Source organism: Leptopilina boulardi, unplaced genomic scaffold, assembly GCF_019393585.1.
Source record: "Leptopilina boulardi isolate dan_hultmark-lab unplaced genomic scaffold, ZJU_Lbou_2.1 LbouV2_368, whole genome shotgun sequence".
NCBI lineage: Eukaryota > Metazoa > Arthropoda > Insecta > Hymenoptera > Figitidae > Leptopilina > Leptopilina boulardi.
Genome location: NW_026137938.1, coordinates 2262223 through 2285562, shown reverse-complemented (window position 1 = coordinate 2285562; position 23340 = coordinate 2262223). Strand labels below are relative to the sequence as shown.

At 24.5% G+C, this 23340-nt stretch overlaps 5 protein-coding genes and 1 long non-coding RNA gene across 9 annotated transcripts in view; 4 read left to right on the top strand and 2 right to left on the bottom strand.

The window, feature by feature from the left end:
* LOC127287115 (uncharacterized) overlaps window positions 1-23340 on the top strand; it is a 57110-nt gene that overhangs the window by 3373 nt on the left and 30397 nt on the right. The gene's annotated exons all lie outside the window — the stretch shown is intronic.
* LOC127287105 (dnaJ homolog subfamily A member 1) lies at window positions 302-7004 on the top strand. Of its 2 annotated transcripts, none has more exons than XM_051313864.1 (5): window positions 302-407; window positions 1418-1588; window positions 1667-1949; window positions 4607-4946; window positions 5017-7004. In XM_051313864.1, the coding sequence occupies exons 2-5, from the start codon at window positions 1457-1459 to the stop codon at window positions 5444-5446; spliced, it is 1185 nt and encodes a 394-aa protein (XP_051169821.1). In that variant the 5' UTR covers window positions 302-407; window positions 1418-1456; the 3' UTR covers window positions 5447-7004. The 2 variants fall into 2 exon arrangements, with proteins under 2 accessions (XP_051169821.1, XP_051169820.1); XM_051313863.1 differs by having other exon boundaries at window positions 345-513.
* On the top strand, window positions 7430-11020 carry LOC127287097 (uncharacterized). The gene is made up of 2 exons (XM_051313843.1): window positions 7430-7491; window positions 7574-11020. The coding sequence occupies exon 2, from the start codon at window positions 7634-7636 to the stop codon at window positions 10955-10957; it is 3324 nt and encodes a 1107-aa protein (XP_051169800.1). The 5' UTR covers window positions 7430-7491; window positions 7574-7633; the 3' UTR covers window positions 10958-11020.
* LOC127287101 (trafficking protein particle complex subunit 12) lies at window positions 11043-13112 on the bottom strand. Of its 2 annotated transcripts, none has more exons than XM_051313854.1 (3): window positions 12883-13112; window positions 12333-12794; window positions 11043-12262 (listed from the first exon to the last, which is right to left on the bottom strand). In XM_051313854.1, the coding sequence occupies exons 2-3, from the start codon at window positions 12668-12670 to the stop codon at window positions 11059-11061; spliced, it is 1542 nt and encodes a 513-aa protein (XP_051169811.1). In that variant the 5' UTR covers window positions 12671-12794; window positions 12883-13112; the 3' UTR covers window positions 11043-11058. The 2 variants fall into 2 exon arrangements, with proteins under 2 accessions (XP_051169811.1, XP_051169809.1); XM_051313852.1 differs by having other exon boundaries at window positions 12333-12802; window positions 12883-13111.
* Window positions 15690-17214, top strand: LOC127287106 (uncharacterized). Of its 2 annotated transcripts, none has more exons than XM_051313866.1 (4): window positions 15690-15704; window positions 16018-16706; window positions 16794-16868; window positions 16957-17214. In XM_051313866.1, the coding sequence occupies exons 2-4, from the start codon at window positions 16026-16028 to the stop codon at window positions 17197-17199; spliced, it is 999 nt and encodes a 332-aa protein (XP_051169823.1). In that variant the 5' UTR covers window positions 15690-15704; window positions 16018-16025; the 3' UTR covers window positions 17200-17214. The 2 variants fall into 2 exon arrangements, with proteins under 2 accessions (XP_051169823.1, XP_051169822.1); XM_051313865.1 differs by lacking the exon at window positions 15690-15704 and adding an exon at window positions 15736-15925.
* Window positions 17382-21786, bottom strand: LOC127287103 (ankyrin repeat and SAM domain-containing protein 6-like). The gene is made up of 7 exons (XM_051313856.1): window positions 21415-21786; window positions 19317-19486; window positions 19019-19249; window positions 18713-18901; window positions 18237-18639; window positions 17811-18090; window positions 17382-17653 (listed from the first exon to the last, which is right to left on the bottom strand). The coding sequence occupies exons 2-7, from the start codon at window positions 19360-19362 to the stop codon at window positions 17525-17527; spliced, it is 1278 nt and encodes a 425-aa protein (XP_051169813.1). The 5' UTR covers window positions 19363-19486; window positions 21415-21786; the 3' UTR covers window positions 17382-17524.

Here is a 23340-nt window from a genome sequence, read left to right as displayed (position 1 = left end):
TTCTATTCAATGATTTTTCCCAAACGTTGATTGGTTTATATTTCAAATACGTGTGTCAAATTAACGCCTACCGGTAAAATTTGAATTTTTATTTTATTTTTGTAAATTGACAAATTTTCGAACTATTTTTAAATTTTATAAATAAAATATATACCATTTGTTATCTATTAGTTATTTTACATCTCTATTAAACTAAATAAATAATAAATAAAATATTCAAAAAAAATTTAAATTTGTCCAGATAGATAGTGACATCTGATGTTGATTGTTATACAACAACTTTCATTTTTGTCATTTATTTAACCTTCTTAATGACATAATTAATGGCGAAAACTCTTGTGAACACATTACCAGTACAGTTTTCAACGAAGTTTCGAGAACACTTATTACTAGAAATTCACAGAAAGGTAAGAAGGACGGGATATTTCCCCAAATTCTATTCGACCACGCGAGTGTTTGTAAGGACGCTAAAGTTTTTTTTTGTGCAGCTAACACATTAATCTGTTGAAACAGGTAAGGAAAAATAGTATTAAACTTGCTTTCATCAATTCCTTTTTTTTTCCCAAATATTTAGTTTCAATTTTTCCACGATCAATATAATTTACTCATTTTTATTGCTTCAAGATAAAAACAACTCACGCCATAGAATTCCTACAAATGCTGTTTCCGTTCTTGATTTCATAACGGATTTCAAATAGAATAGTTCATTATAATTCGAAGGTCAAAAGTTCACCTAACATTTTTTTTTTTTTTCTGTTCCCCATTGAAAAAGACAAAAATTCATATTCCGAGTTCTTTTCTGCATCAAAATTGATTGGAATAAAAAAAAAAAAATGCACATTTTTTATTATTAATTTCCGTTTTTATTATTTGGATAGATATAAAAAAAAAGGTTTTTTTATGGATAAATCTTCACTTCCTGAAAACGTGGGTTGAATTTGAAGGTTGTGCGAATTTTTCGGAAAAAAAAAATCATTTGCATATATGTAGATTTGTGCATTACGTGTATTTCAATTTAAAAGGCGTGTGTATAATTATTATATATATCTGTACGGAAAAATAATGATAGAAATTTTCTTCTAATTTAAGTTATAACCTACGTTGTGTCAGCCATTTTTAAATCATTGACGAACTGCTGACTTCTTTCAACCTTGATATATGCTTATCTGGTTTATTGAAATTTTACGTCTAATTTCTATAATTTTTTGTTTTGTAAATTAAAAAAAATGTCCTTTTTTTTTTAACTGGGTGTAATACAATTTTTAGCGATATAATTTTATTGCCATCTCTCTTACTGATATACTAATGTCAAAAGTGACTTTCGAAATAGTCTATACATGTTATATTTATTTTTAATTTTTGCAATAAGCTATTTCTAATTATTTTTTTATCGTGGAGAATTTTTTTTTTTTTACAGAAAGTTGATTCATTTTTTTTGAAAGATTATTAATAAACAATGGTGAAAGAGACGACTTTTTACGATGTACTTGGTGTAAAGCCAGGATGTACACAGGAGGATCTTAAGAAAGCTTACAGAAAATTGGCATTGAAATATCATCCTGACAAAAATCCAAATGAGGGCGATAAGGTATATATATATTATTTAATTACCTTTTTTTTTGTGTATTTAAATTCTAATTGTTACATTATTTTTTTTGAATGATAGTTTAAGCAAATTTCACAAGCCTATGAAGTACTCTCAAATCCGGAGAAAAAGCGTATTTACGATCAAGGTGGTGAGCAGGCATTGAAGGAAGGTGGTGGTGGTTCTGGATCGTCACCCATGGATATATTTGAAATGTTCTTTGGCGGCGGTAGAAGAAGAGGTCGTAGAGAACGCAAGGGACAAAATGTTATGCATCAACTTTCCGTTTCTCTTGAGGAATTATATAAAGGAACTGTGCGAAAACTTGCTTTACAAAAGAATGTCATCTGTGATAAATGTGAAGGTAAATAATTATATAATAATAAAATGCTTGGTCTGTCCTTCTGTCCTAAATTGAAGTTGGCCTTTTCTGATTTCACGTGTTTTTTTGAATAGTAATCTTATGACGTGTCAAATTTTGACAATTCTTTTTCTCATTTTTGCCAAAGTTGTATAATTGTGTTTTCAAATTTCGGAATAAGTTTCTTTAAAATTCCAAATTCGAAAATTCAATTCACAAAGCTGAAGTACACAACGTTTACCAACGAAATTTTTTTTAAGTTGTACATTGATTCAAAAATTGTATACAAATACAAAGAATTTATAATGAGAAAAAAGATGCACCAGGAAATTTCGTACAAGATAGTAATTTGAAAAAAATTTATTTTTAAAAATTTATTTTTAAGGTACCAGGGGCCAACGAATACCTATTAAATATTAATTATAAAAAAAAACAGGCCTCGAATCAACTTAAAGACACAAAAAGTCGTTTTAGTCGATTTATATTCCAAAAAAAAGTGGATTTGTTTTTTATTTTAACAAAAATATTTTACAGATTTTTAAATAAAATTTTTTTTTTTTAATAATAATCCTTTTCGAAGGGTTAAAGTTGAAATTTTTAGAAATAATTAAATTTCAAAAGATATTGTTAATTTTCAAACAATTATTAAATTTTACAGAACTGAAAATAATTTATCAAACAATTTTTGGAAAACATTTTTTAAATTTAATTGAATTTTCAAAGATTTAAAATTGAGATTTTTGAAATTAATTGAAACTTTAAATGTTTTGTAATTAAAATTTTAGATGATTTCACTAAAAATTTATTTGAAAATGCGGACAAAATACAATAATTTGAAAATCATTTTTAATTAAAAAATGGTTTCAGATAGTTGAAATTTCAAAGAATATTATTAAAATAGTTAATAATAATTGAATTTTCTTAGAGTTATAATTGAAATTATTAAATTTCCAAAAAAAAAAATTTTCGATGGAAAATTTTAGAAATAATTAAATTTTAGATGCTTTTAAATTAAAATTATTGAAAATTCAATTAATTTTGAATTCAAATTTTTGAGAATAATGAAATTTTATTTGATTTTAAATTTGGAAAATAATTGAATTTCAGTTCATTTTGAATTGAAAATTTTGGGAAATAATTGAATTTTAATTGATAATTTTGGATAATAATTTAATTTAAGTTCATTTTTGATTGAAAATTTGGATAATTAATTTTGAATAGAAATTTTTAAAAAATAATTGAATTTTATTTAATTTTAAATTGAAAACTTGGTAAATAATTAAATTTTAAATTGAAAATTTTGAATAATTATTGGATTTTTAATTGATATTGAATTAACATTTTGGGTAATAATTGAATTTTAAAAGATTATATTAATTTTCAGACAATAACTCAATTTTACAGAACTAAAAATAATTTATAAAATAATTTTTGGAAAACATTTTTTAAATTTAATTGAATTTTCAAAGATTTAAAATTGAGATTTTTGAAATTAATTGAAACTTTAAATGTTTTGTAATTAAAATTTTAGATGATTTCACTAAAAATTTATTAGAAAATGCGGACAAAATACAATAATTTGAAAATCATTTTTAATTGAAAAATGGTTTCAGATAGTTGAAATTTCAAAGAATATTATTAAAATAGTTAAAAAAATAATTGAATTTCCTTAGAGTTATAATTGAAATTATTAAATTTCAAAAAAAAAAAATTTTCGATGGAAAATTTTAGAAATAATTAAATTTTAGATGCTTTTAAATTAAAATTATTGAAAATTCAATTAATTTTGAATTCCAATTTTTGAGAATAATGAAATTATATTTGATTTTAAATTGAAAATTTTTAGGAAATAATTGAATTTTAATTGAAATTTTGGATAATAATTTAATTGAAGTTCATTTTTGATTGAAAATTTGGATAATAAAATTTTGAATAGAAATTTTAGAAAATAATTGAATTGTATTTCATTTTAAATTGAAAACTTGGTAAATAATTAAATTTTAAATTGAAAATTTTGGATAATTATTGGATTTTGAATTGATTTTGAATTAAAATTTCGGGTAATAATTGAATTATAGTTTATTTTGAATTGAAATTTTTAAAAAATAATTCAATTTTATTGTGATATTTTTTTTTTAAATTATAAACAATTGTTAAATTTCATAAAAATTTTAATTGAAAAATAATTTTGATATAATTGAATTTGTGATGTATTTCATTAAAATTATTAAAAATAATTAATTTAGTGAAGAATCATTTTAGTTCAAATTTTGTTAAATAATTGAATTGAAGAAGATCTGAAGAAGATCTACATTTTAAACTAAAAAAATGTATTTTATTTACATTTTTTTTCAAATGTAAAAAAAAAATGTCGCATTTCATTAAAATAAGTCGATAAAAGTCGTATTTTTGAAAAAAGTCGTAAAAAGTCGTATAATCCGAGGCCTGTAAATATATAATTTTCATTATTATCATTTAATATGTAATAATATTCTAATAAATTAAATTATTATTGATAATATTAATCTTTAATTTCTTTATAACAAACAATTAAATACTCAATTTGGCGCGCTTGCGCGCGTTTAATTTTCCTAGTTTAAATTAAAACTAAAGAATTAGAAGAAATTTAATAAAAAAAAAAAAATTTATTTTCAAAAAAGGTGTTGGCGGTAAAAAAGGAGCTGTAGAACAATGTACCAATTGCGGTGGATCTGGTATGACTGTACAAGTTGAACAATTAGGACCAGGAATGATTCAACGTTTTCAACATATGTGCCAGGAATGTAAGGGACAAGGTGAGCGTATCAATCCAAAAGATCGATGTAAACAATGCAATGGTCGAAAGACAGTGAGAGATCGCAAAATTCTTGAAGTTCATGTTGACAAGGGCATGGTTGATGGTCAGAAAATTGTTTTTGGAGGTGAAGGTGATCAAGAACCAGAACTTGAACCCGGTGACATTATCATTATTCTTGATGAAAAGGAACATGAAGTATTTAAGTAAGTTGAACAATGTTTTTTTTTTTGCATATACAAAACTTTTAAAAATTAATAAATAATTTTTTTTTAGACGCAGCGGAAATGATTTGATAATGTGTATGCAGATAGAATTAGTTGAAGCTTTGTGTGGATCGCAGAAAGTAATTAGGACTCTAGATGGAAGAGACTTGCTGGTAACAATGCTGCCTGGCCAAATAATAAAACATGGTGATTTGAAGTGTATTTTAAATGAAGGAATGCCATTATACAAAGATCCATTTACAAAAGGACGTCTCATCATTCAATTTGTTGTTAATTTTCCAAAATCAATTGATCCAAGTGTTATTGCAACATTGGAACAATGTTTACCGCCAAGAGAACAAGTGATGATTCCTGATGATGCTGAGGAATGTATTCTCACTGATTTAGATCCTGAACAGGAATCAAGGCGAAGAGATACACGCGCAGCATATGAAGAGGATGAGGGTGGTCCTTCACGAGTACAGTGCGCTACGCAGTAATTTCGTTTTTTATTTTTTTTTTTTTTCAAAAATTGTCGAACATCGCTAACAAAGCGAATGCTGCTCGTGTCTAAATCCATTCTTTTTGTTTGCTCGCCTTAAGAAAGAAAAAAAAAAAAAAAAAAAGATCTGCTCTCGCATAATTCAGTATCAAAATGAGAATTTTCTTATATTCTTTTCATTAAAAATATACTATGACAGAATTGAGTGAACACTAGGACTGAATTTTGAGGTTTAGGAATAAAGTAGAAACGATAGAACAATTTTGTTTTGTTGTTGTTTTTTTCGGGGGGGCGATAGGAGCAAAAGGGATAGGGGGAAGGTGATTAATATTGTGTGAAAAAATATAAAATATCAAATTTTTTTCAAAAGAAATGTACTTGAGATTTTTGATAATTTGACATATTCCTGAGGAACATTTCAATGTAATGATCAACCGGATTGATTTATTTTCACAAGAAAAAAAAACAAAAAAAAAAAATCATTGACTGGCGATATTTTTAAACTTTTACACAATTATGGTTATCTTTATGAATAACATTACTGGGGGAAAGTTGTATAAAATTTTAATGCCGTGACGTCATATTGTTGATGTCCCTTAGATAATTTTTGGAAGCTCTGCGCTTTTTTTGTGTGTTTACTTTTTTTTTTATGTGAGAATTGTTTTTTTTTTTTTTTTTTAAACTTGTCGTTCTACTCTATTCTTCAATATTCGGATGACACTATTTTTACAGGTGTAAACTGAATGATTCCAAAAACTTTTTGAATAATATGAAAAATAAAAGTATGGAAACCGATGTTTGACCAATGAACGAGAAATACGTAAATTTAAAAACAAAAAAAAAATGTAATTTTCGAATTAAAAATTCTAGGCGTCACGTAATTTAGTTAGTATATATAATATAAAAAAAAAAATTGACGGAGGATGAATGGCTCTGTCCTAGGTTTCAAACTGACAAGAATACATCTTGTAATCTTGTGCACATTGTATCGATTTCAGACAAAATAACTTAATTTCTCTTGATATTAAAAAAAGAAAAAAAAAAAAAAAAGATTGCTTTTAAAAAGGGCACCTTAATTTTCCGACGTAAATGCAATATTTATGTATTAGATTGCAAGGAGGAACTAATTGATTTAGATCCTAGTTATTAATTAACTTTTAATATTTAGCAATCAAGTTGTATTGGCATTGAGTATAAGTAAATTTCTAGCAAGTAAGTGGTTGTGAATTTGAAAAAAAGCTTTACTTTTTGCTTTATGTTAGAAACTTAGGTGTCTTAAAAGCTAACTCGACTTTCATCAGACAACAAATTCTTCTCATCTTAATTTTGCAATTCAATTTTAATACTATTTCAAAAAATAGAGAAGTAAAACTTCAGAAAAAAAAATTAAATACTTGGCTAATGAGTTATACTCCAATTAGTTGTAAATTCAAATAGTTTTCTTTGTGTACTTCAATCAATTCCATTTCTCATATTTTACATTATAATTTATTACTGGAAAATTATAATTGATTCCTCTTGTAAAACACATCAAATAAAATGAAAACTCAACCCTATATTTATTCTTTAAAATTTACTGTCCCTAATGCTATTAAAATGATATATACAAATTCAATAAAATATAAGTAATAAATTATGTTGCTTATTTATTTAAGAGAAAAAAAAAAGTATTCTGAAATCAATTTTATTTTTCGCATTCATTAAAATATAAACGAAAAATGATTAATTGGAATTTTAAACTATAAATGATAAAAAAAAATAAGTCATCTACGTGCCATGAGTAATATTTAAATATTTGATATACTTATAAAGATAAATAATAATTTATTACTGATAAATCAATAAATAAATTTAAAATCACATTATTTTATACATTTGCAAAAATTAATATTAATACATAAAAATAGTTATGTATATTAATTAATTAAATTCATAAACAGATTGTATAAAAGGAAGATTTGCAAAGAGAAAACAAAAAAAACTTTTTCATAATTAGTTCTCATATTTTATCGCATTAAAATTATTTTAAAAAAATAGTCTAAGGTAAGAAATTCTTTTTTAAACATATTTAAAAATATATATATATATATATATATATTAATAATAATAATAATTTTTTTTATAGGTTTTTTATCCTGCCGTGGAAAAGGAATGAATTTGATATAAAAAGAATTCTCTAAACATAATGAATAGTACAGATTTTTTCATCACACCTCTGGAAACTTTTCATTTTATTTCAGTTTTCAGTTCGGTGACGATTTTAAGTAATATATTTTATCATGAAAATTTACTACAACAAAATGATACAATGAAACCAATTCCAATTGTAAATAGTCTTTGTGAATATTTACATAATAATAATAATAATAATAATAGTGAAAATTCCATAATTACACTTGGCAAGAAATTATTAAATAACACCAAACTTTATGGATCTAATGAAAATGAAACAATTCACATTGAATATGTAAATACAATGTTTGATCATATTATTACATCGATTGTATTTTCAAAATTTGGAAATACTTTTGGATATTTGGCAGCAATAGTTAATTCAACAAATAATTTAACATTGTCATTTATAAAGAAAAAAATTATCAAAGATCTCAATGAACAAACATTTATGAATCAAGATTATACAATTTCAACACTCAATCAATTTTCAATTAATAGAATAACTGAAAAATTAATTTTTCCATTATTTCCTGAATTGGAAAATAGAACTGAATTAAAAATAATTGATATTGATTATATGTACGCACAAGCTGGTTTAATGTTTGTTCGAAGTACAAGAATAAATTTATACAATACTTCTTTTGAAGAATATATCATAATATCACAAAGTATAGAGCAAGGTGTTCGTTTTGATGAATTAAATAATACTGCATTAACAATTTTTCAACTTCCTGCACTTTTATATTATACTTATAAAAAGTCAGAACTTTTAAAGAACACATCATTTCATATTTTGATAAATGATGTTGATTTTTGGAATTCTTCATTTAATCTTTTATTCACCGATTTGGATGTTGAACGACAAAAAATTGATAATATACAAAAAAAAAATCCATTTTATCAATTTCAAAAAGCACTTTTCTCTTATAGAAATCGTACCGAATATGCTGATTATCTTTTAAGACGTATGTGCCCACTTGAAAATGAATTTGAATATGAAATTGAAGTTAAAAATTATAAATATAATAATGCAAATTATAAATGTAAAACAGACAATCTTCCAATGCCGGATATTAATGAACTTTTTTCACAGGAAAATGAATTTATTGCCAATCTTTATTCTTATGCTGAAATAAGTTTAATTAAAGAGGCATTTAGTAATGATTTATTAAATCTAATTGATCAATCAAATGTAATTATTTCGCAATTAGAAATATCGAATAAATTTGGAAATTCAAAACAAGAATTAAGAAATGATACAATTATATTTGAAATTACTGTTAATAGTACAAATTCATCAATGTATGCATTAATTTCAAAAAATAATAATGTAAAATTATATTCTGCTGAAAATAATCATGATTTATTCATGGAGATAATAGGATTAAAATCCAATACACAATTTATTGTATCAAAACCAATGAAATTAATTTATGAAAAATCTAATAAATTTTTTAATAATATTATTGAACCAAAGAGAATGGAACTTTATAATTTTCTTCAAAAAATTAATTATGAATCAACAGAAAAAGAGAAAATTGTTGAATTTTTAAAAAATTTTATACCATTTTATACATGTTATAAAGTATCGAAAACAGAATCTTTAATAAAAGCAATATGTGCATGTTTAATTGATACATTGATAGTAATTCCATTCATAGGACAAGCAGCATATATTGGAATTAAATTTACAAGTGCAGCAATAAAACCATTATTAATGAATTTTCAAAAAAGTATGCTCTCATTTAATATTGGTCAATTTATTGGTGTAACATTAAAAACTGGTATTTTAAATTTAGCATCACATAGTGCAAAAGAATTATCACAATTAATTACTAAAGATTTATTTAAAAGTATTAGCATATCATTAGCACGTACATTAGATCCTGGAATTGAATTATCTTATATATTAGGAAAAGTTGGAATAACATCAATAATTAAATGTTTTGGAATAATAGCAGGAAAAATATCATCATTACCAAAAGTGATAACATCATTGAATAAAATAAAACAACCAATTATAATACAAGCAGGTACATTTAATGGTCATACTTTGTATGTTAATAGTATTTCCGGTAAAGATGGTTTTGGAGTTAAATATTTTCATTTTAATGATAAAATAGTTGAATTAAGACGAATTCATGGTTATCAAAATGAAATGCCCGTTGTTTTAATAAGTAATTCAAATAATCGTAGAAAAATTTATAAAATAATAGATTTAAATAGTGGTGAATTAAAATCAATAAATTGGAAAATGAATGAAGAGAATATTTTAAAAATTGAAACATCACCATTGGCAGTTCGTTTAAAAACAATTCAAGTCGAGGGACTCAGTGGAAGAGGATTAATTAATTCACGATTCGAAAGACAAATTAATTATATGGAAATGAAACAAAATATTGTAAAAGAATGGAAAGATCGTATCAATGATCAAGTAATTAATCATGTATTAAAATATTATGTTTTAGAAGATGATGCACTTAGAAGACAAGTTTTTAATTATATTGTTGAATATAAACATATGCCAACGTGGATAAATGATTATAAATTAACTAATGTTGAGAATTATGAAAAATTACGATATAATAATTATGTTGAGGATATTCTATTAACTGAAGAAGAAGCTGTTAAACATATTTCTCATATGTATAGAAATCAATATATTAAAAATATTAATGAAATGTCACCAAGTTTTATGTATGAATTTTATCAAGTTAATCGATTGCAGAGTATTGTTAATTTTCAAGATTTTTATTCAATAGGAACATATTTAGTTCATGGTCCTGAACGTGCTTTATTAGATAATCCAGAAGGATGGTTTATTTTAAATGCATTTAATAGAATGGCATTGAGACTCGCAGATTTTCATACAGAAAATATACCAAGAATTTTTTATAGACATGAAAAAAGTACAACAAACATTGTTAATACACATAAGGAAGGAGCATATTTAGAACTTAATTTATTGACTAATTTAGAAAAGAATTTTGATAATGCACTTAAGAATGTGGAAAAATTTACATTTAACAATAATGAAATTAATATTTTATATGAAATTATAATTGATAATACCTATATGTTTATTGATATAGAAAGAATATTATCGGTTATAAAAGCGCCAGCAGTACTTTTGCCGAATTCTCTATTTGTTATTGAAAAAGGAAAATATGAATTATTAAATGAAAAATTAGTATATAAAGTAACAATAAAAAATGTTCTAATGAGTAAATCAAAATGGCTGGCAACATTAAATAAAAATATTGAAATTTTAAATGAACGTATTGATGTTTATAATAATGTTATAAATGATTTTGATTTAAATTTACTTAATTAGATTTAATTTTTAGAAATTAAAATTGTCATTAATAAATCATTTTGTAATAAGGATTTTTTTTATTTTTTAAATAAATTTTTCTTAATAAATTAATTTTTTATTTATGTACCTAATTGAAGACAAGCAATATCAAATGAATCACCTTTAAATTTATTAATTTGCCTCAATAAATGTAATTTTGATTGTTTACTATGAGTTGTGTGTAATTCATATAAAGTGCATAAATTTAAAATTACCGATTCTTGTAAACATTTGACAGGATTTCGGTTCATTGCATTTTCCATAAGAAGAACGGCCGCTTCTAATTTTCCAGTGTATAATAAACAAACGGCAATATTATTATTTAACATTACATTTGATGGATCTAAAACTGAGGCATTTTGAAAGCAATTTAATGCTTCTTGAAATGCATTTTGTGCAACTGCCATTAATCCTCGATCAACAAGTTCTCTAACAACTTTTGACGATGGTGGTGTATCTCTTGTTATTAAAAATTGTTTTTCAGCTGCTGAAACATCACCCAATATAAGATGTACTCTACCAATAGCTGACATAAGTGTTTCAGCTTCAATTTTTTTCCATTCCATTGATGAATATAAATTCTCAAGAATTTCATTTGCTAATACATAATTTTTCATTCCTATAGAACAATTAACAATTGAAATTAACGTTCTACATTTTCGTCCATTCCATAATCTTAAAGCATCATCTTGTTTATTTAAATTCGATTTTAATTCGCTTCCATCTCCATTGAGACCTGATTTTAAATTTTTTATTATTCTTTTAACAATTGCTAAAATTTGATAAAGATTATCTATTGTTTGTTTTGATTTTCCATAATAATTAGGAATTTCCGCTAATAAAAGGCGAAATGAAAATGATGCCATTGATCCTGGTTTTGTGCCATAAAGTTCAGGATAATAAATAAAATACATATCGGGTTTGTCAAGATTTCCAAATGCTTTTGATTCATTTTCAAGAATTTCAATTTGTCGTAATTTAGTTAAAAGTGAAAGTCGAGTGAACCATAATTGAAGAGAATTTGGTGTATGTTTACTTGGTAAATTTATTTTACCATAACCTTGTCCATAAACGGCTAATAAACGACCAGTGAGATTCACTGCGGCACGATAACAACCCATTTGAATTAAATTTCTCAAGCCACGTTCATCTTGAGTTACATCGGATGCTGTTAATATATTTCTATTTGAAAATTCATCCTCACCTAAAATATGTAAAACTGCCCCCTTTGTTGGATCAATCATATCATCTTGTATCGCTAATCCTGGCATTGTCAATAATTCCCTATATAATTATAATTTTATATAATAATAAATTTTAGGAATAAATTAATTTTTTTTTTCTAAATAAATACCTGCTGATAGAATTTGTTCCATTAGTTGAAGTAGCAATAGTCCTAAGAATTTTTGTCGTATTTTCTGAAGGTATCCAAACATCTCGTTGAAAATCATTTGTTTGCAAAGGCTCAGTTAATTCTTGATCATTATCGAAAAATCCACTTGGAGATGTTGTTGGAATATCAAATACTGGATTTTTAACAGTTGCAAATGCATCAGATTTTTCTGATGAGACCAATTCGTCAAAAATAGTATGTGTTGTGTTACTAAAATATCGACCTAAATTTGCATTATCAACTCTTTCATTATTCACCTCAGCATCAGGTTCATCTAAATTTTGTCCTTTATCACTCATTTTTTTCAAATAATTATATAAATACAAGAATATTATTTTTGTACTGTGCACGATATTTGTTTCAATGACGTAAAAACTATTTGACGTTTCAGGTTTGACAGTTTCATTGAATAGGAGACATAACCTATAAATCTAAATTATATTATTACACATACATATTTATAATTTATAATTATTATAATTTATATTATTATATTATTTATTTAATTTACCTGAAAATTTATTTAAAAAAACACCTGTTAATTTTTAATGCATATGACATTTTTTTTTTAATCACAATTAAGGTACACTGTAAAAAAAGTCAGTGTTATTTTACATCGTATTACGATGGAAATTTTGTGCACACGTTAAACCTGTGGATTGACATGCAGCGTGTAATCTAACACAACCTATATGTTTTTTCACATCCCTCAAATATAACCATCAGAATACCATCTGTCGAATTACACACTGCATGTTTTTCAAAGTGAATATATATTTTTGGAAAAACATGCAGCATGTAATGGGGACCATTATATGTAAAGCTGAGCCCAGAGGGCAGCACCATAGCAAGATCGTGGAGCGCCAAATTTTTGATTTCGGTTAAAATGACATTTGATTTTCTTCTTGTTTTGATAAAATAAAAACATGAGTAACGAGATAAATAAATATTTTTCTTGGTCGTGTGTACAATTGAAAAACGAATTACGTAAGCGAGGACTTCGTCTTACAGGAAAAAAGAAAGTTTTACAAGAAAGGTATGTATAAAATAAAATAATACATCTAAGAAAATGTGTAAATATATGCAAGTGTAATCATAAATAGAAATCTTTCTCACATAAAGTTTCAATAAATTGTGTTTAATTTGTCTTAAAATATTAATATTGTTGTTTAAATACATTTAAAAGTATTATAAAAACTCCGAGTCTTGTAAAAACAAAATAAAAAAATTGAGGTTATGTTGTCTAATGAAATAAAAACAATTACTTATTTGCATATTGAATATTAGAAATATTGTAATTATATTGTAATTTTTAAATGATTAATAAGTAAATTTTGTTTGTTTTTTATATTTTTCACAATATAGTAATGATTGAAAAAGAATAAAATCAAATTAAATAAATATTTCATAAAATACAAATAAAATTTGAATATATACGACAAACATATTACTGTCCATTAAAAAGTAAGTAAGTAAATAAGTAAGTAAGTAAGTAAGTAAATAAGTAAGTAAGTAAGTAAGTAACTAACTAATTACAACGCTGTCTGAAAATTGACGATAATGACTGGCAATAACAGACAACAGCTGACCGTATCAGTTTGTCTCCTAAAATCTTTAAACAGTTACCCACACTTTATTATAACCACAATTTCTTATTAAATGATTTTATTCGTCTTTTAAGTGAACAAAAACATTTTATAATATGTTTATTAAATATCATGGAATAAACTCGATTTGAAATTTAGCGCTCTACGATCTTGCAGTGATGCTGCCCTCTGCTGGCCAAGTTTGGCCGTGAGGATCCCCATTCAACTTATGCATGTAGTGTTTTAAAATTCTCGGTAAAATTGAAACCTGAGAAGGTAAGAAAGAAAATTGCGGTAAATTACCGAAAAAAAGAGAATTTATGAGAATATATGAGAATATTCATTTAAGTGATTGATAATTGCCTTTTTTAAATTTAAATATGTATTTTTATAGTATGTAAGTTATAAATAAACGACCGACATGTTATTAAATGAATAATTTGAACAATGAATATAATAGACTGTAAGGGTGCAGTCCCATGGAGCAGATTAGCAGAATAGATTTCAGCCAATCAAAAGTTAGTCTCTCGCGGCAAATTTTACATTTCCGTTAGAGACTGTTTTTTTATTGGTCAACGTCTAATCTGCTAATCTGCTCCATGGGACTGCACCCTAATTTTCTCTGTGTTCTTACTGACAAGATGACAGTTGGGTATATTTGCCTGCACTTTTATCATTGTCTAACACGTGCGTCGTCATGGCAACATGTGTGTTAGACAAGGATAAAAGTGCAGGCATATAAATGTACCTGATTCAATATAATAATGTAATATCATATCAATATTAATATATTAATATATATATTATATATTGTAACAAAGATATTTTTCATTATAATAATAATTGTACAGTCAGGAACATATGTCTGTACTTTTATCCTCGTCATACACGTTGTCATGACAACGCACGTGTCAGACAAGGATAAAAGTACAAGTAAAAATTCTCATAAATTCTCAGAGAAAAAACGATCCGGTAATTTACCGGTAAATTACCGTAATCTTCTTTCTCTTCTTGACGTAATTTACTGTCTTTAGAACACTATATGCATGTAATATAAACCTGCAAATGTTGTATTTATAGCATTTGCTTGTAATTTTTTTTTTCTCTTTTTTCTTAACAATAATTATATTATAATTAAAGGAAACAAAATCTGATAAATCGATCGAATATTTTTTTCTTTTGAACTAAATTATTATTTAAAATGTTTTTAAATATTGAAATTCGTAATTCTCGCAACTTTTCTTTAAAAATTTTCATACAGAACTTTTTTTATAAAAATATTACAATACAATATAATTAAACATTTAAAGCAAAACTTAATAGTCTCTGCAGTACTTTTGTGTTTGAGTCTGGCAAAACAAAATCAGAAAAACCACTTGAAGAACAAACGAACGCCAGAGATAACATACTTAGTGTGAATGGCCGAAGTGAATATGAATATGAAAAACCTTAATTACATGGCCAAGGGAGAATAACACGCCACATGGAATAAACATGCAGTGTGTAATTCAACTAATGGTTTGCCGATGTTTATATTTGAAAATGTGAAAAAACATATAGGTTGTGTTAGATTACACGCTGCATATAAATTCCCTTAACACGCTACATGTAAATCCACAGGTTTAACGTGTGCACAAAATTTCCATCGTAATACGATGTAAAATAACACTGACTTTTTTTACAGTGTATGTACACAAGGTCTCATTTCTGATTTTTCAGTGTTACAAAAAAATATATATTAAGTTAGGTAATTAAAAGGAATAATTTAAAAAATAATCTTAGTGAAAATATCAGGTACTTAATTGAAATCCATGTTATGAATTAAATTTTATTTCAAGAGAGAAATAAATAAATAATCGTGACATAACCTCAATTAAATTTGCATGCGATCCAAAACGTCAATAATAAACATATTTATAACCAAGAAATATTTTTAGAGTAAATTGATTTATTTTAATCATATTTCAGGTACATATTTTTTAAAAATTTATTAATTAAAAAAATTGAAATTTCGTAATTATTAAAAACAATAATTTTAATAAATATTCTCTTCTGAATAGTTTTCAAAATGAATGAAAAAAAAAGAAAAAAAGGATCAACATCTGGAGAAGAAATGTTTGCAGCTGTAAATTTAGTATTAACTGATGGCTTAAGTATTAATGAAGTTTCAAGAAGAACTGGAATTGGTAAAACAACTTTACAACGATATGTAACAAAAAAGAAAAATTGTAAAAATAATTGCGATATAAGTTATACACCAAATTATGATGTGAAAAAAGTATTTTCAACAAAAGATGAATTTATATTGGCTGAATATTTAAAACAATGTGATTCAATGAATTTTGAATTAAATGGTATTGGAATGAGAAAAATGGCATTTCAATTTGCTAAAATAAATAAAATAATAATGCCACCATCGTGGAAAATTCACAAAATGGCAGGAAGTGAATGGCTAAGATTATTTTTAAAACGTCAACATCTTAATATTAAAAAATTGCCAAAAATTAATTCAACATCACAAAAAATGACTCCATTTAATAATCGTAATATTAAAAAATTTTATGACAATTTAATGGAAACGTTAATTAATTATTCAACAATAAATGAGAGTGAAGGAGAGAAAATTTTAAATTTTAATAATAAAACAAATTCATCTGCATCAAATTATGAACAATCTGTGAAAGAAGATTTAAATATTGTCAAAGTTGAAATTCCAAATGAATGGGACTTATTGTTGGAAGTTACTAAGGTTTATTTCTTTACAAATTTTAAATTCTCTAAAATATTATTTATTTTTTCAATTATCAATAAGTTAAGAAAAATTTTCTTTTTACAGGATTCATCAGCAAGCGTTGATTCAAATGAACAAATTAAAAATGAGGATATAAACATTTGGAATGAAAATATCGAAGTAAAAATTTTAACAATATTTTTGTATAAAGAAAATATATTTTTTTTTTATATTTTGAACAAAAAGAATAATTTATTTTAATTTTTAGGTAAAAATTGAAAATTCATTTCAATTAGAAGAAAAAAATGATGATGATTTAGAGAAAAAAAAAGAATTTGCTCTTTCTATGGTTAATTCATTGTTGGAAACATTTGATGAACTTCCAATTGATTCCATAGATTCTTTGATGTCAGAAGAAATTGAAGAAAAATTAAATGTTTTAGTTGATAAATTGAAATTTCTTTTTATTAAAAATAATACGACTAGAAAAAATAAATCTTTGCAGAGATGATAAAAATCAATTTTTTATCTACAAAAATTGTTATTATTTTTTTGTTATTTAATTTTATATCTATAATATTTATTATGTAAATAATTAATGTTAATTTATTAGTGTTTATATTTTGAAAGTGTAGAATTTTCAGATGCAAAAAAAAAAATTAAAAATAAAAGAAATTTTTTTTAAATTCTTGTAATTAATTGATGTGAAAATTTACTGATACATATTTTTTAATATAAAGTTTGTTAAATGAAAAAAATTGATATATTTTTTTTTTATAAATAAATTAAATTTAACGATAATATAAAAAATTATAATTATAAAAAATTTTCCTGATTCAATTGGATGATTTTGTATTATTAATTTCATCAATCACTGAAACTATAATGCGTCTTTCGTTTTCACTCTCAATTCCAATTTCAATTAGATCCTCGTTATTTAATGTCAAAAATAAATCAACATCCACCTATTGAGAATTTTAGTTTCAATTTAAAAAAAAAAAATTGTATTTCAATTTTTTGTTATTGAATTCAAATTTTAATTATTTCAAAAATTTAAGAAAGTAATTATTTTTTGAGAAGGAGGAGAAGATGTAAATAAAAAAAAAAAAGATTTTTTTTTACCTCTTGTTCTAAAAATATGGGAATAAAACGACTGAGTCCATAACTGTGAAGAAAAAAAGACATTGGAGCATCTTTTGGATTGAAAATAAAACATGCCGGAGGTGTTTTTTCATTTGTTTGTGTTGGAGTTATTTCTCCAAATACTGCGTCTTCGTCTTCAATTTCCGGTGGTACAAGTGGTGATTTTGTTGGACTATATTCAGGAGTAAAACTCAATGTATTATTAAAATCCAATGAATCGTTAACGATTATTAAATCCGGTGGGCGAATATTTTGGCATCTAAATTCAAAAATAATAATTTACATTTAATTATATTTAGAAATAATTTTAGAAAAAATATTCTAAAATTAAATTTCTAAAAGATTATAATTCAATAGATAATTTTTACTTAAAAAAATTATTATTATTATAAAATGTAAATTTACCTTTTCAAAGGAATTTTCATTTCATTCTCAATTTCTGAATTTTTTTCCCCCTCTGGAGAAATTATTTTTGGTGATGGTGGATAAGCGCCGTCAAAATTATAAGTAAGTGTTGGTGATATTAAACTTTTGTAATTTTTCATTTTATCATTGCAAATTTTTCCTTCATTCGTAAAATTTTCCTCTAATTTGATGTCAATATTTTCAATACAAATTTTTGGTAAATTAAAATTTTTCCTTTTCTCATTGATTTGTCCATTATTATTGTCATTCTTTGTTTCATTATTAAAAATTTCAATATTATCCGAACAATCATTCCAATAATTCTCAATGTCTTCGAGTGGTTTTGCTAATGATGATATTTCATGAATTTTCGACGATTTTATCATACAATGAGCAAAAACGTCTGTAAAAATGAAAAAAAATTTGAAATATTTAACGTAAAAAAAAAAAATAATTAAGATTACAAATAAACTTACTTGCTTTAGAAACATCTAAACCCAATTCTAAAAGTCGAAAAAATAAATCTTTATCATTTCTCATTGCTGCAATACTCAATGGACAAACTTCATCTTTTGCTGCAATTTCAACGGCTGATGTAGAAGTATTGTAAATTATTTCAAACGCTTCTCTACCAATTGCTGTTGATAATCCAATTGTCGACATTCCTGAATTATTTTTTTAAATAACTTTTTTTTTTTTTTAAAGACTTAATATGAAAAAATTTATTAAATTAATTATTAATTAATTTAATAATAATAAAAAAAAAAAAAAAAAATGTTCACCAAGATAAGTGAAATGATTAACATTTGCCCCATTATCGATAAGAATTTTGGCACAATCAATTTTTCCGTTTCTAATCGCTTGCATAAGTGGTGTCCATCCAAAAACATTTTTATAGTCAATATCAAAAATTTTCTTCTTTAAAATTTCTTTAAGAATTTTCACACAGCCATTAGCAGCAGCAACGTGCAATAATGTTTCACCATAATTATTTACCGTTTTTAATGAAGTTTCTAAAATTAATTTTTTAAATTATAATAACAAATTTGATTTATTTTATTTTATATTTTACAAACAAACCTTTTTGTAAAGCTTCTAAAATTAATGATTCCGCTGTCTCATTCATCGTTGAGAAACAAAAATTTTAATTCTAAAAATTCCTTTCAAAAATTTTCTTTTATATGGAAAAATAAATATTTTTTTTTTTTTTGAAAAATAAAAAAAAAACAAAGCTCACGGAAAATAAGAATCTGAAAAAATTTAAACGAATTTATTGATTTTCAGTAATACAAATATCTCGATATTTTATTATTTAATTAACAAATAATTGAATAATGTTAATTAAATCTATTAATGTTAGAACACGTAAAAATTTACAGGAAAAAAAAAACGTTGACTAGAATACAATCGTTTTCTTAAAATATGTAAAAGAAAAACTGTGAGATTTTAGTTGAAAATTATTATAATACGAATATTACAATTTTTTTTCTTTTTGATGAATGAAAAATGATTAGTGATGAAAATTTGTACAAATTACTTATTATCAACAATTTTTTTTTTCTTCTTATCGTAATACAATATTATAATTAGTTAACTAAGTCTTTTTTATTTTCCCATTATTGCACAATTAAAAAAAAAAAAACCTTTTTTTTATATACGCTAAATTTGTCTCTAATTTCAAAACGAAAATATTTTTCTTTTAATTACAAAAATCGTTTGAAATTAAATTAAACGAACGATTTATCAATTTTTGATAAAAAAAAAAATTAATAAATAATTAACGATAAATTTTGGCTTTTCGTATAGAAAATTAATTACTTTCGGCTTTAAATATGAAAAACGGAACTCTCTGGTGAAAAAAAAAATGTATATGAATTAACAATTAATTATCTATAAATAATTATATTTGAAATTATTCTATTTGTAAAATTTTAAATGCAAAATTGAAATAAATAATTTAATTTTTTAAAAAAAACTTCTAAATTTTTCTATTTTTTTTTTGTTTTTTTGAAATTTATATTTTGCTATCGATAAAATTTTGCTTTTGCTTGCTTCATTATTGGTAACATGCCAATAAGAGTGAAAAAATGTGCCAATGTATAACCAATTAATGCACTAGTGATACAGGGTATTGGCCATGCTTGCCAAGGACGATCCCAATCAAGTGGAATTGCAATTGCACCAAGCCATGTTCCCATTAATGTAAATTTTACATTTGTTTTAATTGATTCGGCAAAAATATCACCATTATTCGCTTGTATTCCAAATAATAATCCAAGTGCATTATCAATTCCTAAATGTAAACATGCTGGTATAAATGTTAATGTAATTAATGTTAATGTTAACATTATTGTTTCTTCCTGAAGTGATAATACAGGTGCTCCAAATAAAATAATAATTGTATAATAAACAGCTGAAAGTAAACATGAGCCGATGAAAAATTTCATTATTGATTTAAATATTTTTGAACATGATTTTCGTGATTTTTGATTTGTACGCGATTCATTTTTCACTAAAACTTGTTGATTTGTTTGTAGAAGGGAAAATGAAAGTTTTATAATTTCTGCCATGATGATAATCAAAAGAATTGGCATAAATTTATATGTTCCCACATTGTAGAGATTGTTGTTGAATTTCAGAAGTATTAACATTCCAGGTAGATAAACACAGGTGAATGAGCAATAGAAGAACAGAAGTTTCTGTCCTGAAGCACTATCGGCGACCATTTTTTTTATTTTATTTTATTTTTTTTCCTCTTTTCAGCCTGGGGGCATTTTAAATATTTTTTTTTTTTTCTCATTGCAAAGAAATTTTTTTCGTGAAAATTTACTTAAACAAATTTAAATGACTACTTTCAAATTATACGAAAAACTTTTCGAGAAATATTTTGTCATGATAAATTTGCTTAAATAATTTTCAATTAAAATCAAAATAAATATTTTACTTATCTTATTCTACAATATTTTATAAAAAAAAAAATTAATTAATACATAAAATACTTTAATTAAAATATAAAATTAAACCTAAAAAAAATAAATATTACAACATAAAAATAGCGGTATATTTAATTTTATAAAATTGTTAATAAATAAACTTTACATAAGTAAAATCAAAATAAGTAAAAAATAAAAGAAAACTATGAACGAAATTTGTTAGAAACAAAATTAGAAATTCTTACCTTAAAAGTGATTTTCAAAGAATTTCAGTTGTTCTTATTAAAAACCTTTCTTTTTTTTATATATATTTTCAATATTCAAAATCCTAATAATAAATTATTATATTAATTTTAGCCCCGTGAAGTTGGCACACCAAGTTAAAGGAAAACAGGTTTTCTTGTATGGAATCGATTGGTGGTCGTTTGGTGGTGTTTGGTATTCAGGTTTGGAGGTTTGGTGGTCAAAATTGAAAAAATTATACAGATTTCAAGTTTAGAGTGCCATCTTCACGACAGCACTCCAAAAATTAGTATTTTTTGAAAATTCCTTTTGATATCGTTTGGTGGTCGTTTGGTGGTGTTTGGTAGTCAATTTTGGAGATTTGGTGGTCAAAACTATAAAAGATAAATTATTTCTAAAGCTTTTATAAGGGCGCACTCACACCTCTGGCTGCCTGCACAGGCAGCCTCCCACCACGCAGAAAACGTACAAGAGTAAGAGAGACAGAAAATTCAAATTTAAATCTACTGACTCTCTGATTGGCTCTCACTGGCTGCCTGTGCAGGCAGCCAGAGGTGTGAGTGCGCCCTAAGAGTGCGTGTTTGTGAATGCGCATAGTCTTCTGGCGCGAAAATTCAAATTGTATTTCTAAACTTATTAATTTTTTTCCTAATTTCATTTGTAAATTTATTTAAAAAATAGTATTTCACAAAATTTTGTATGAATTTCATTAAATATAATCATGTAATAATTAAATATAGTAGTAACAATAAAAAAATTTTGAAATAAGTAGTTTTGGACAAAAAATTTTACATGAGCACTTTAAAAATTGAAATATTTTTTAAACATTCTTTTTGATATCGCATGGCGGTGTTTGGTAGCCATTTCACAAGGTTTGGTAGTTCAATTTATAAAAGATAATTATAATTTTAAAAAATTCATCAAGGTGAATAAAGATGAATGCGCACTATGTCATAGTAGGAAAATTAAAATTGTTAATTACGACGATTCCATTACTCTCTTAATTTCACAAGTAAATTTATTATGAAAACAGTATTTTACAATACTAATCATAAGATTTTTATTTTTAAATTTATTTATATTTTTAATATAGAAACTTTCAAAAAAAATTGATAACCACAATACATACATTAAAAAACAAATTAAAAGTTCTAAAATTATATTTAATTAGGTTTATTGTTAAGAAAAGGGGAAAAAATGTTTGAGATAATAATATTATTTATATGAAAATTTGAATATATCTCTTCACGTTACAAATAAAAGTGAGTAAATTGAGAAAAATTTCGAAAGTATGTTTTAATAATTAACTAATAACTACCAATCCTTCAAAGTTGACTACCGAAAACCACCAAACAACCACTAAGCAGTACCAAAAAGAATTATTTAAAAATTATTATTTTTGGAGTGCTAACTTCACATCAGCACTCCAAAAATTAATATTTTTTGAAAATTCTTTTTGATATCGTTTGGTGGTCGTTTGGTGGTGTTTGGTAGTCAATTTTGGAGGTTTGGTGGTCAAAACTATAAATGATAAATCATTTCTAAAACTTTTATCAGAGAGCGCGTTCACTATTACGTAAGATCAACTGGCGCGAAAATTCAAATTGCATTTCACAATACTTAATTTTTTCCCTAATTCCATTTGTAAATTCATTTGGATTACAGTATTTTACAATTCTGTATATGAATTTCATTTAATATCATATTATAATTAAATATAGTAAGAAAAAATTATCATATATTTTAGGTACTTCAAAAAACGTTTTCCACTTTTCCCCTAATAACTACCAATCCTTCAAAGTTGACTACCAAAAACCACCAAACAACCACTAAGCAGTACCAAAAAGAATTATTTAAAAATTATTATTTTTGGAGTGCTAACTTCACATCAGCACTCGAAAAATTAATATTTTTTGAAAATTCTTTTT

Bases quoted from the DNA above. Each gene is read 5' to 3' on its own strand.
- LOC127287105 (XM_051313864.1), top strand. From the start codon at position 1,457: ATGGTGAAAGAGACGACTTTTTACGATGTACTTGGTGTAAAGCCAGGA. The intron at 1,950-4,606 runs GTAAATAATTAT...TTTTCAAAAAAG, and splicing joins CATCTGTGATAAATGTGAAG to GTGTTGGCGGTAAAAAAGGA. The intron at 4,947-5,016 runs GTAAGTTGAACA...ATTTTTTTTTAG, and splicing joins AAGGAACATGAAGTATTTAA to ACGCAGCGGAAATGATTTGA.
- LOC127287097 (XM_051313843.1), top strand. From the start codon at position 7,634: ATGAATAGTACAGATTTTTTCATCACACCTCTGGAAACTTTTCATTTT.
- LOC127287101 (XM_051313854.1), bottom strand. From the start codon at position 12,670: ATGAGTGATAAAGGACAAAATTTAGATGAACCTGATGCTGAGGTGAAT. The intron at 12,263-12,332 runs GTATTTATTTAG...ATAATTATATAG, and splicing joins GGAACAAATTCTATCAGCAG to GGAATTATTGACAATGCCAG.
- LOC127287106 (XM_051313866.1), top strand. From the start codon at position 16,026: ATGAATGAAAAAAAAAGAAAAAAAGGATCAACATCTGGAGAAGAAATG. The intron at 16,707-16,793 runs GTTTATTTCTTT...TTCTTTTTACAG, and splicing joins TATTGTTGGAAGTTACTAAG to GATTCATCAGCAAGCGTTGA. The intron at 16,869-16,956 runs GTAAAAATTTTA...TTTAATTTTTAG, and splicing joins TTTGGAATGAAAATATCGAA to GTAAAAATTGAAAATTCATT.
- LOC127287103 (XM_051313856.1), bottom strand. From the start codon at position 19,362: ATGAATGAGACAGCGGAATCATTAATTTTAGAAGCTTTACAAAAAG. The intron at 18,640-18,712 runs GTAAGTTTATTT...TCATTTTTACAG, and splicing joins TTTAGATGTTTCTAAAGCAA to ACGTTTTTGCTCATTGTATG. The intron at 18,091-18,236 runs GTAAATTTACAT...TTTTGAATTTAG, and splicing joins ATGAAAATTCCTTTGAAAAG to ATGCCAAAATATTCGCCCAC.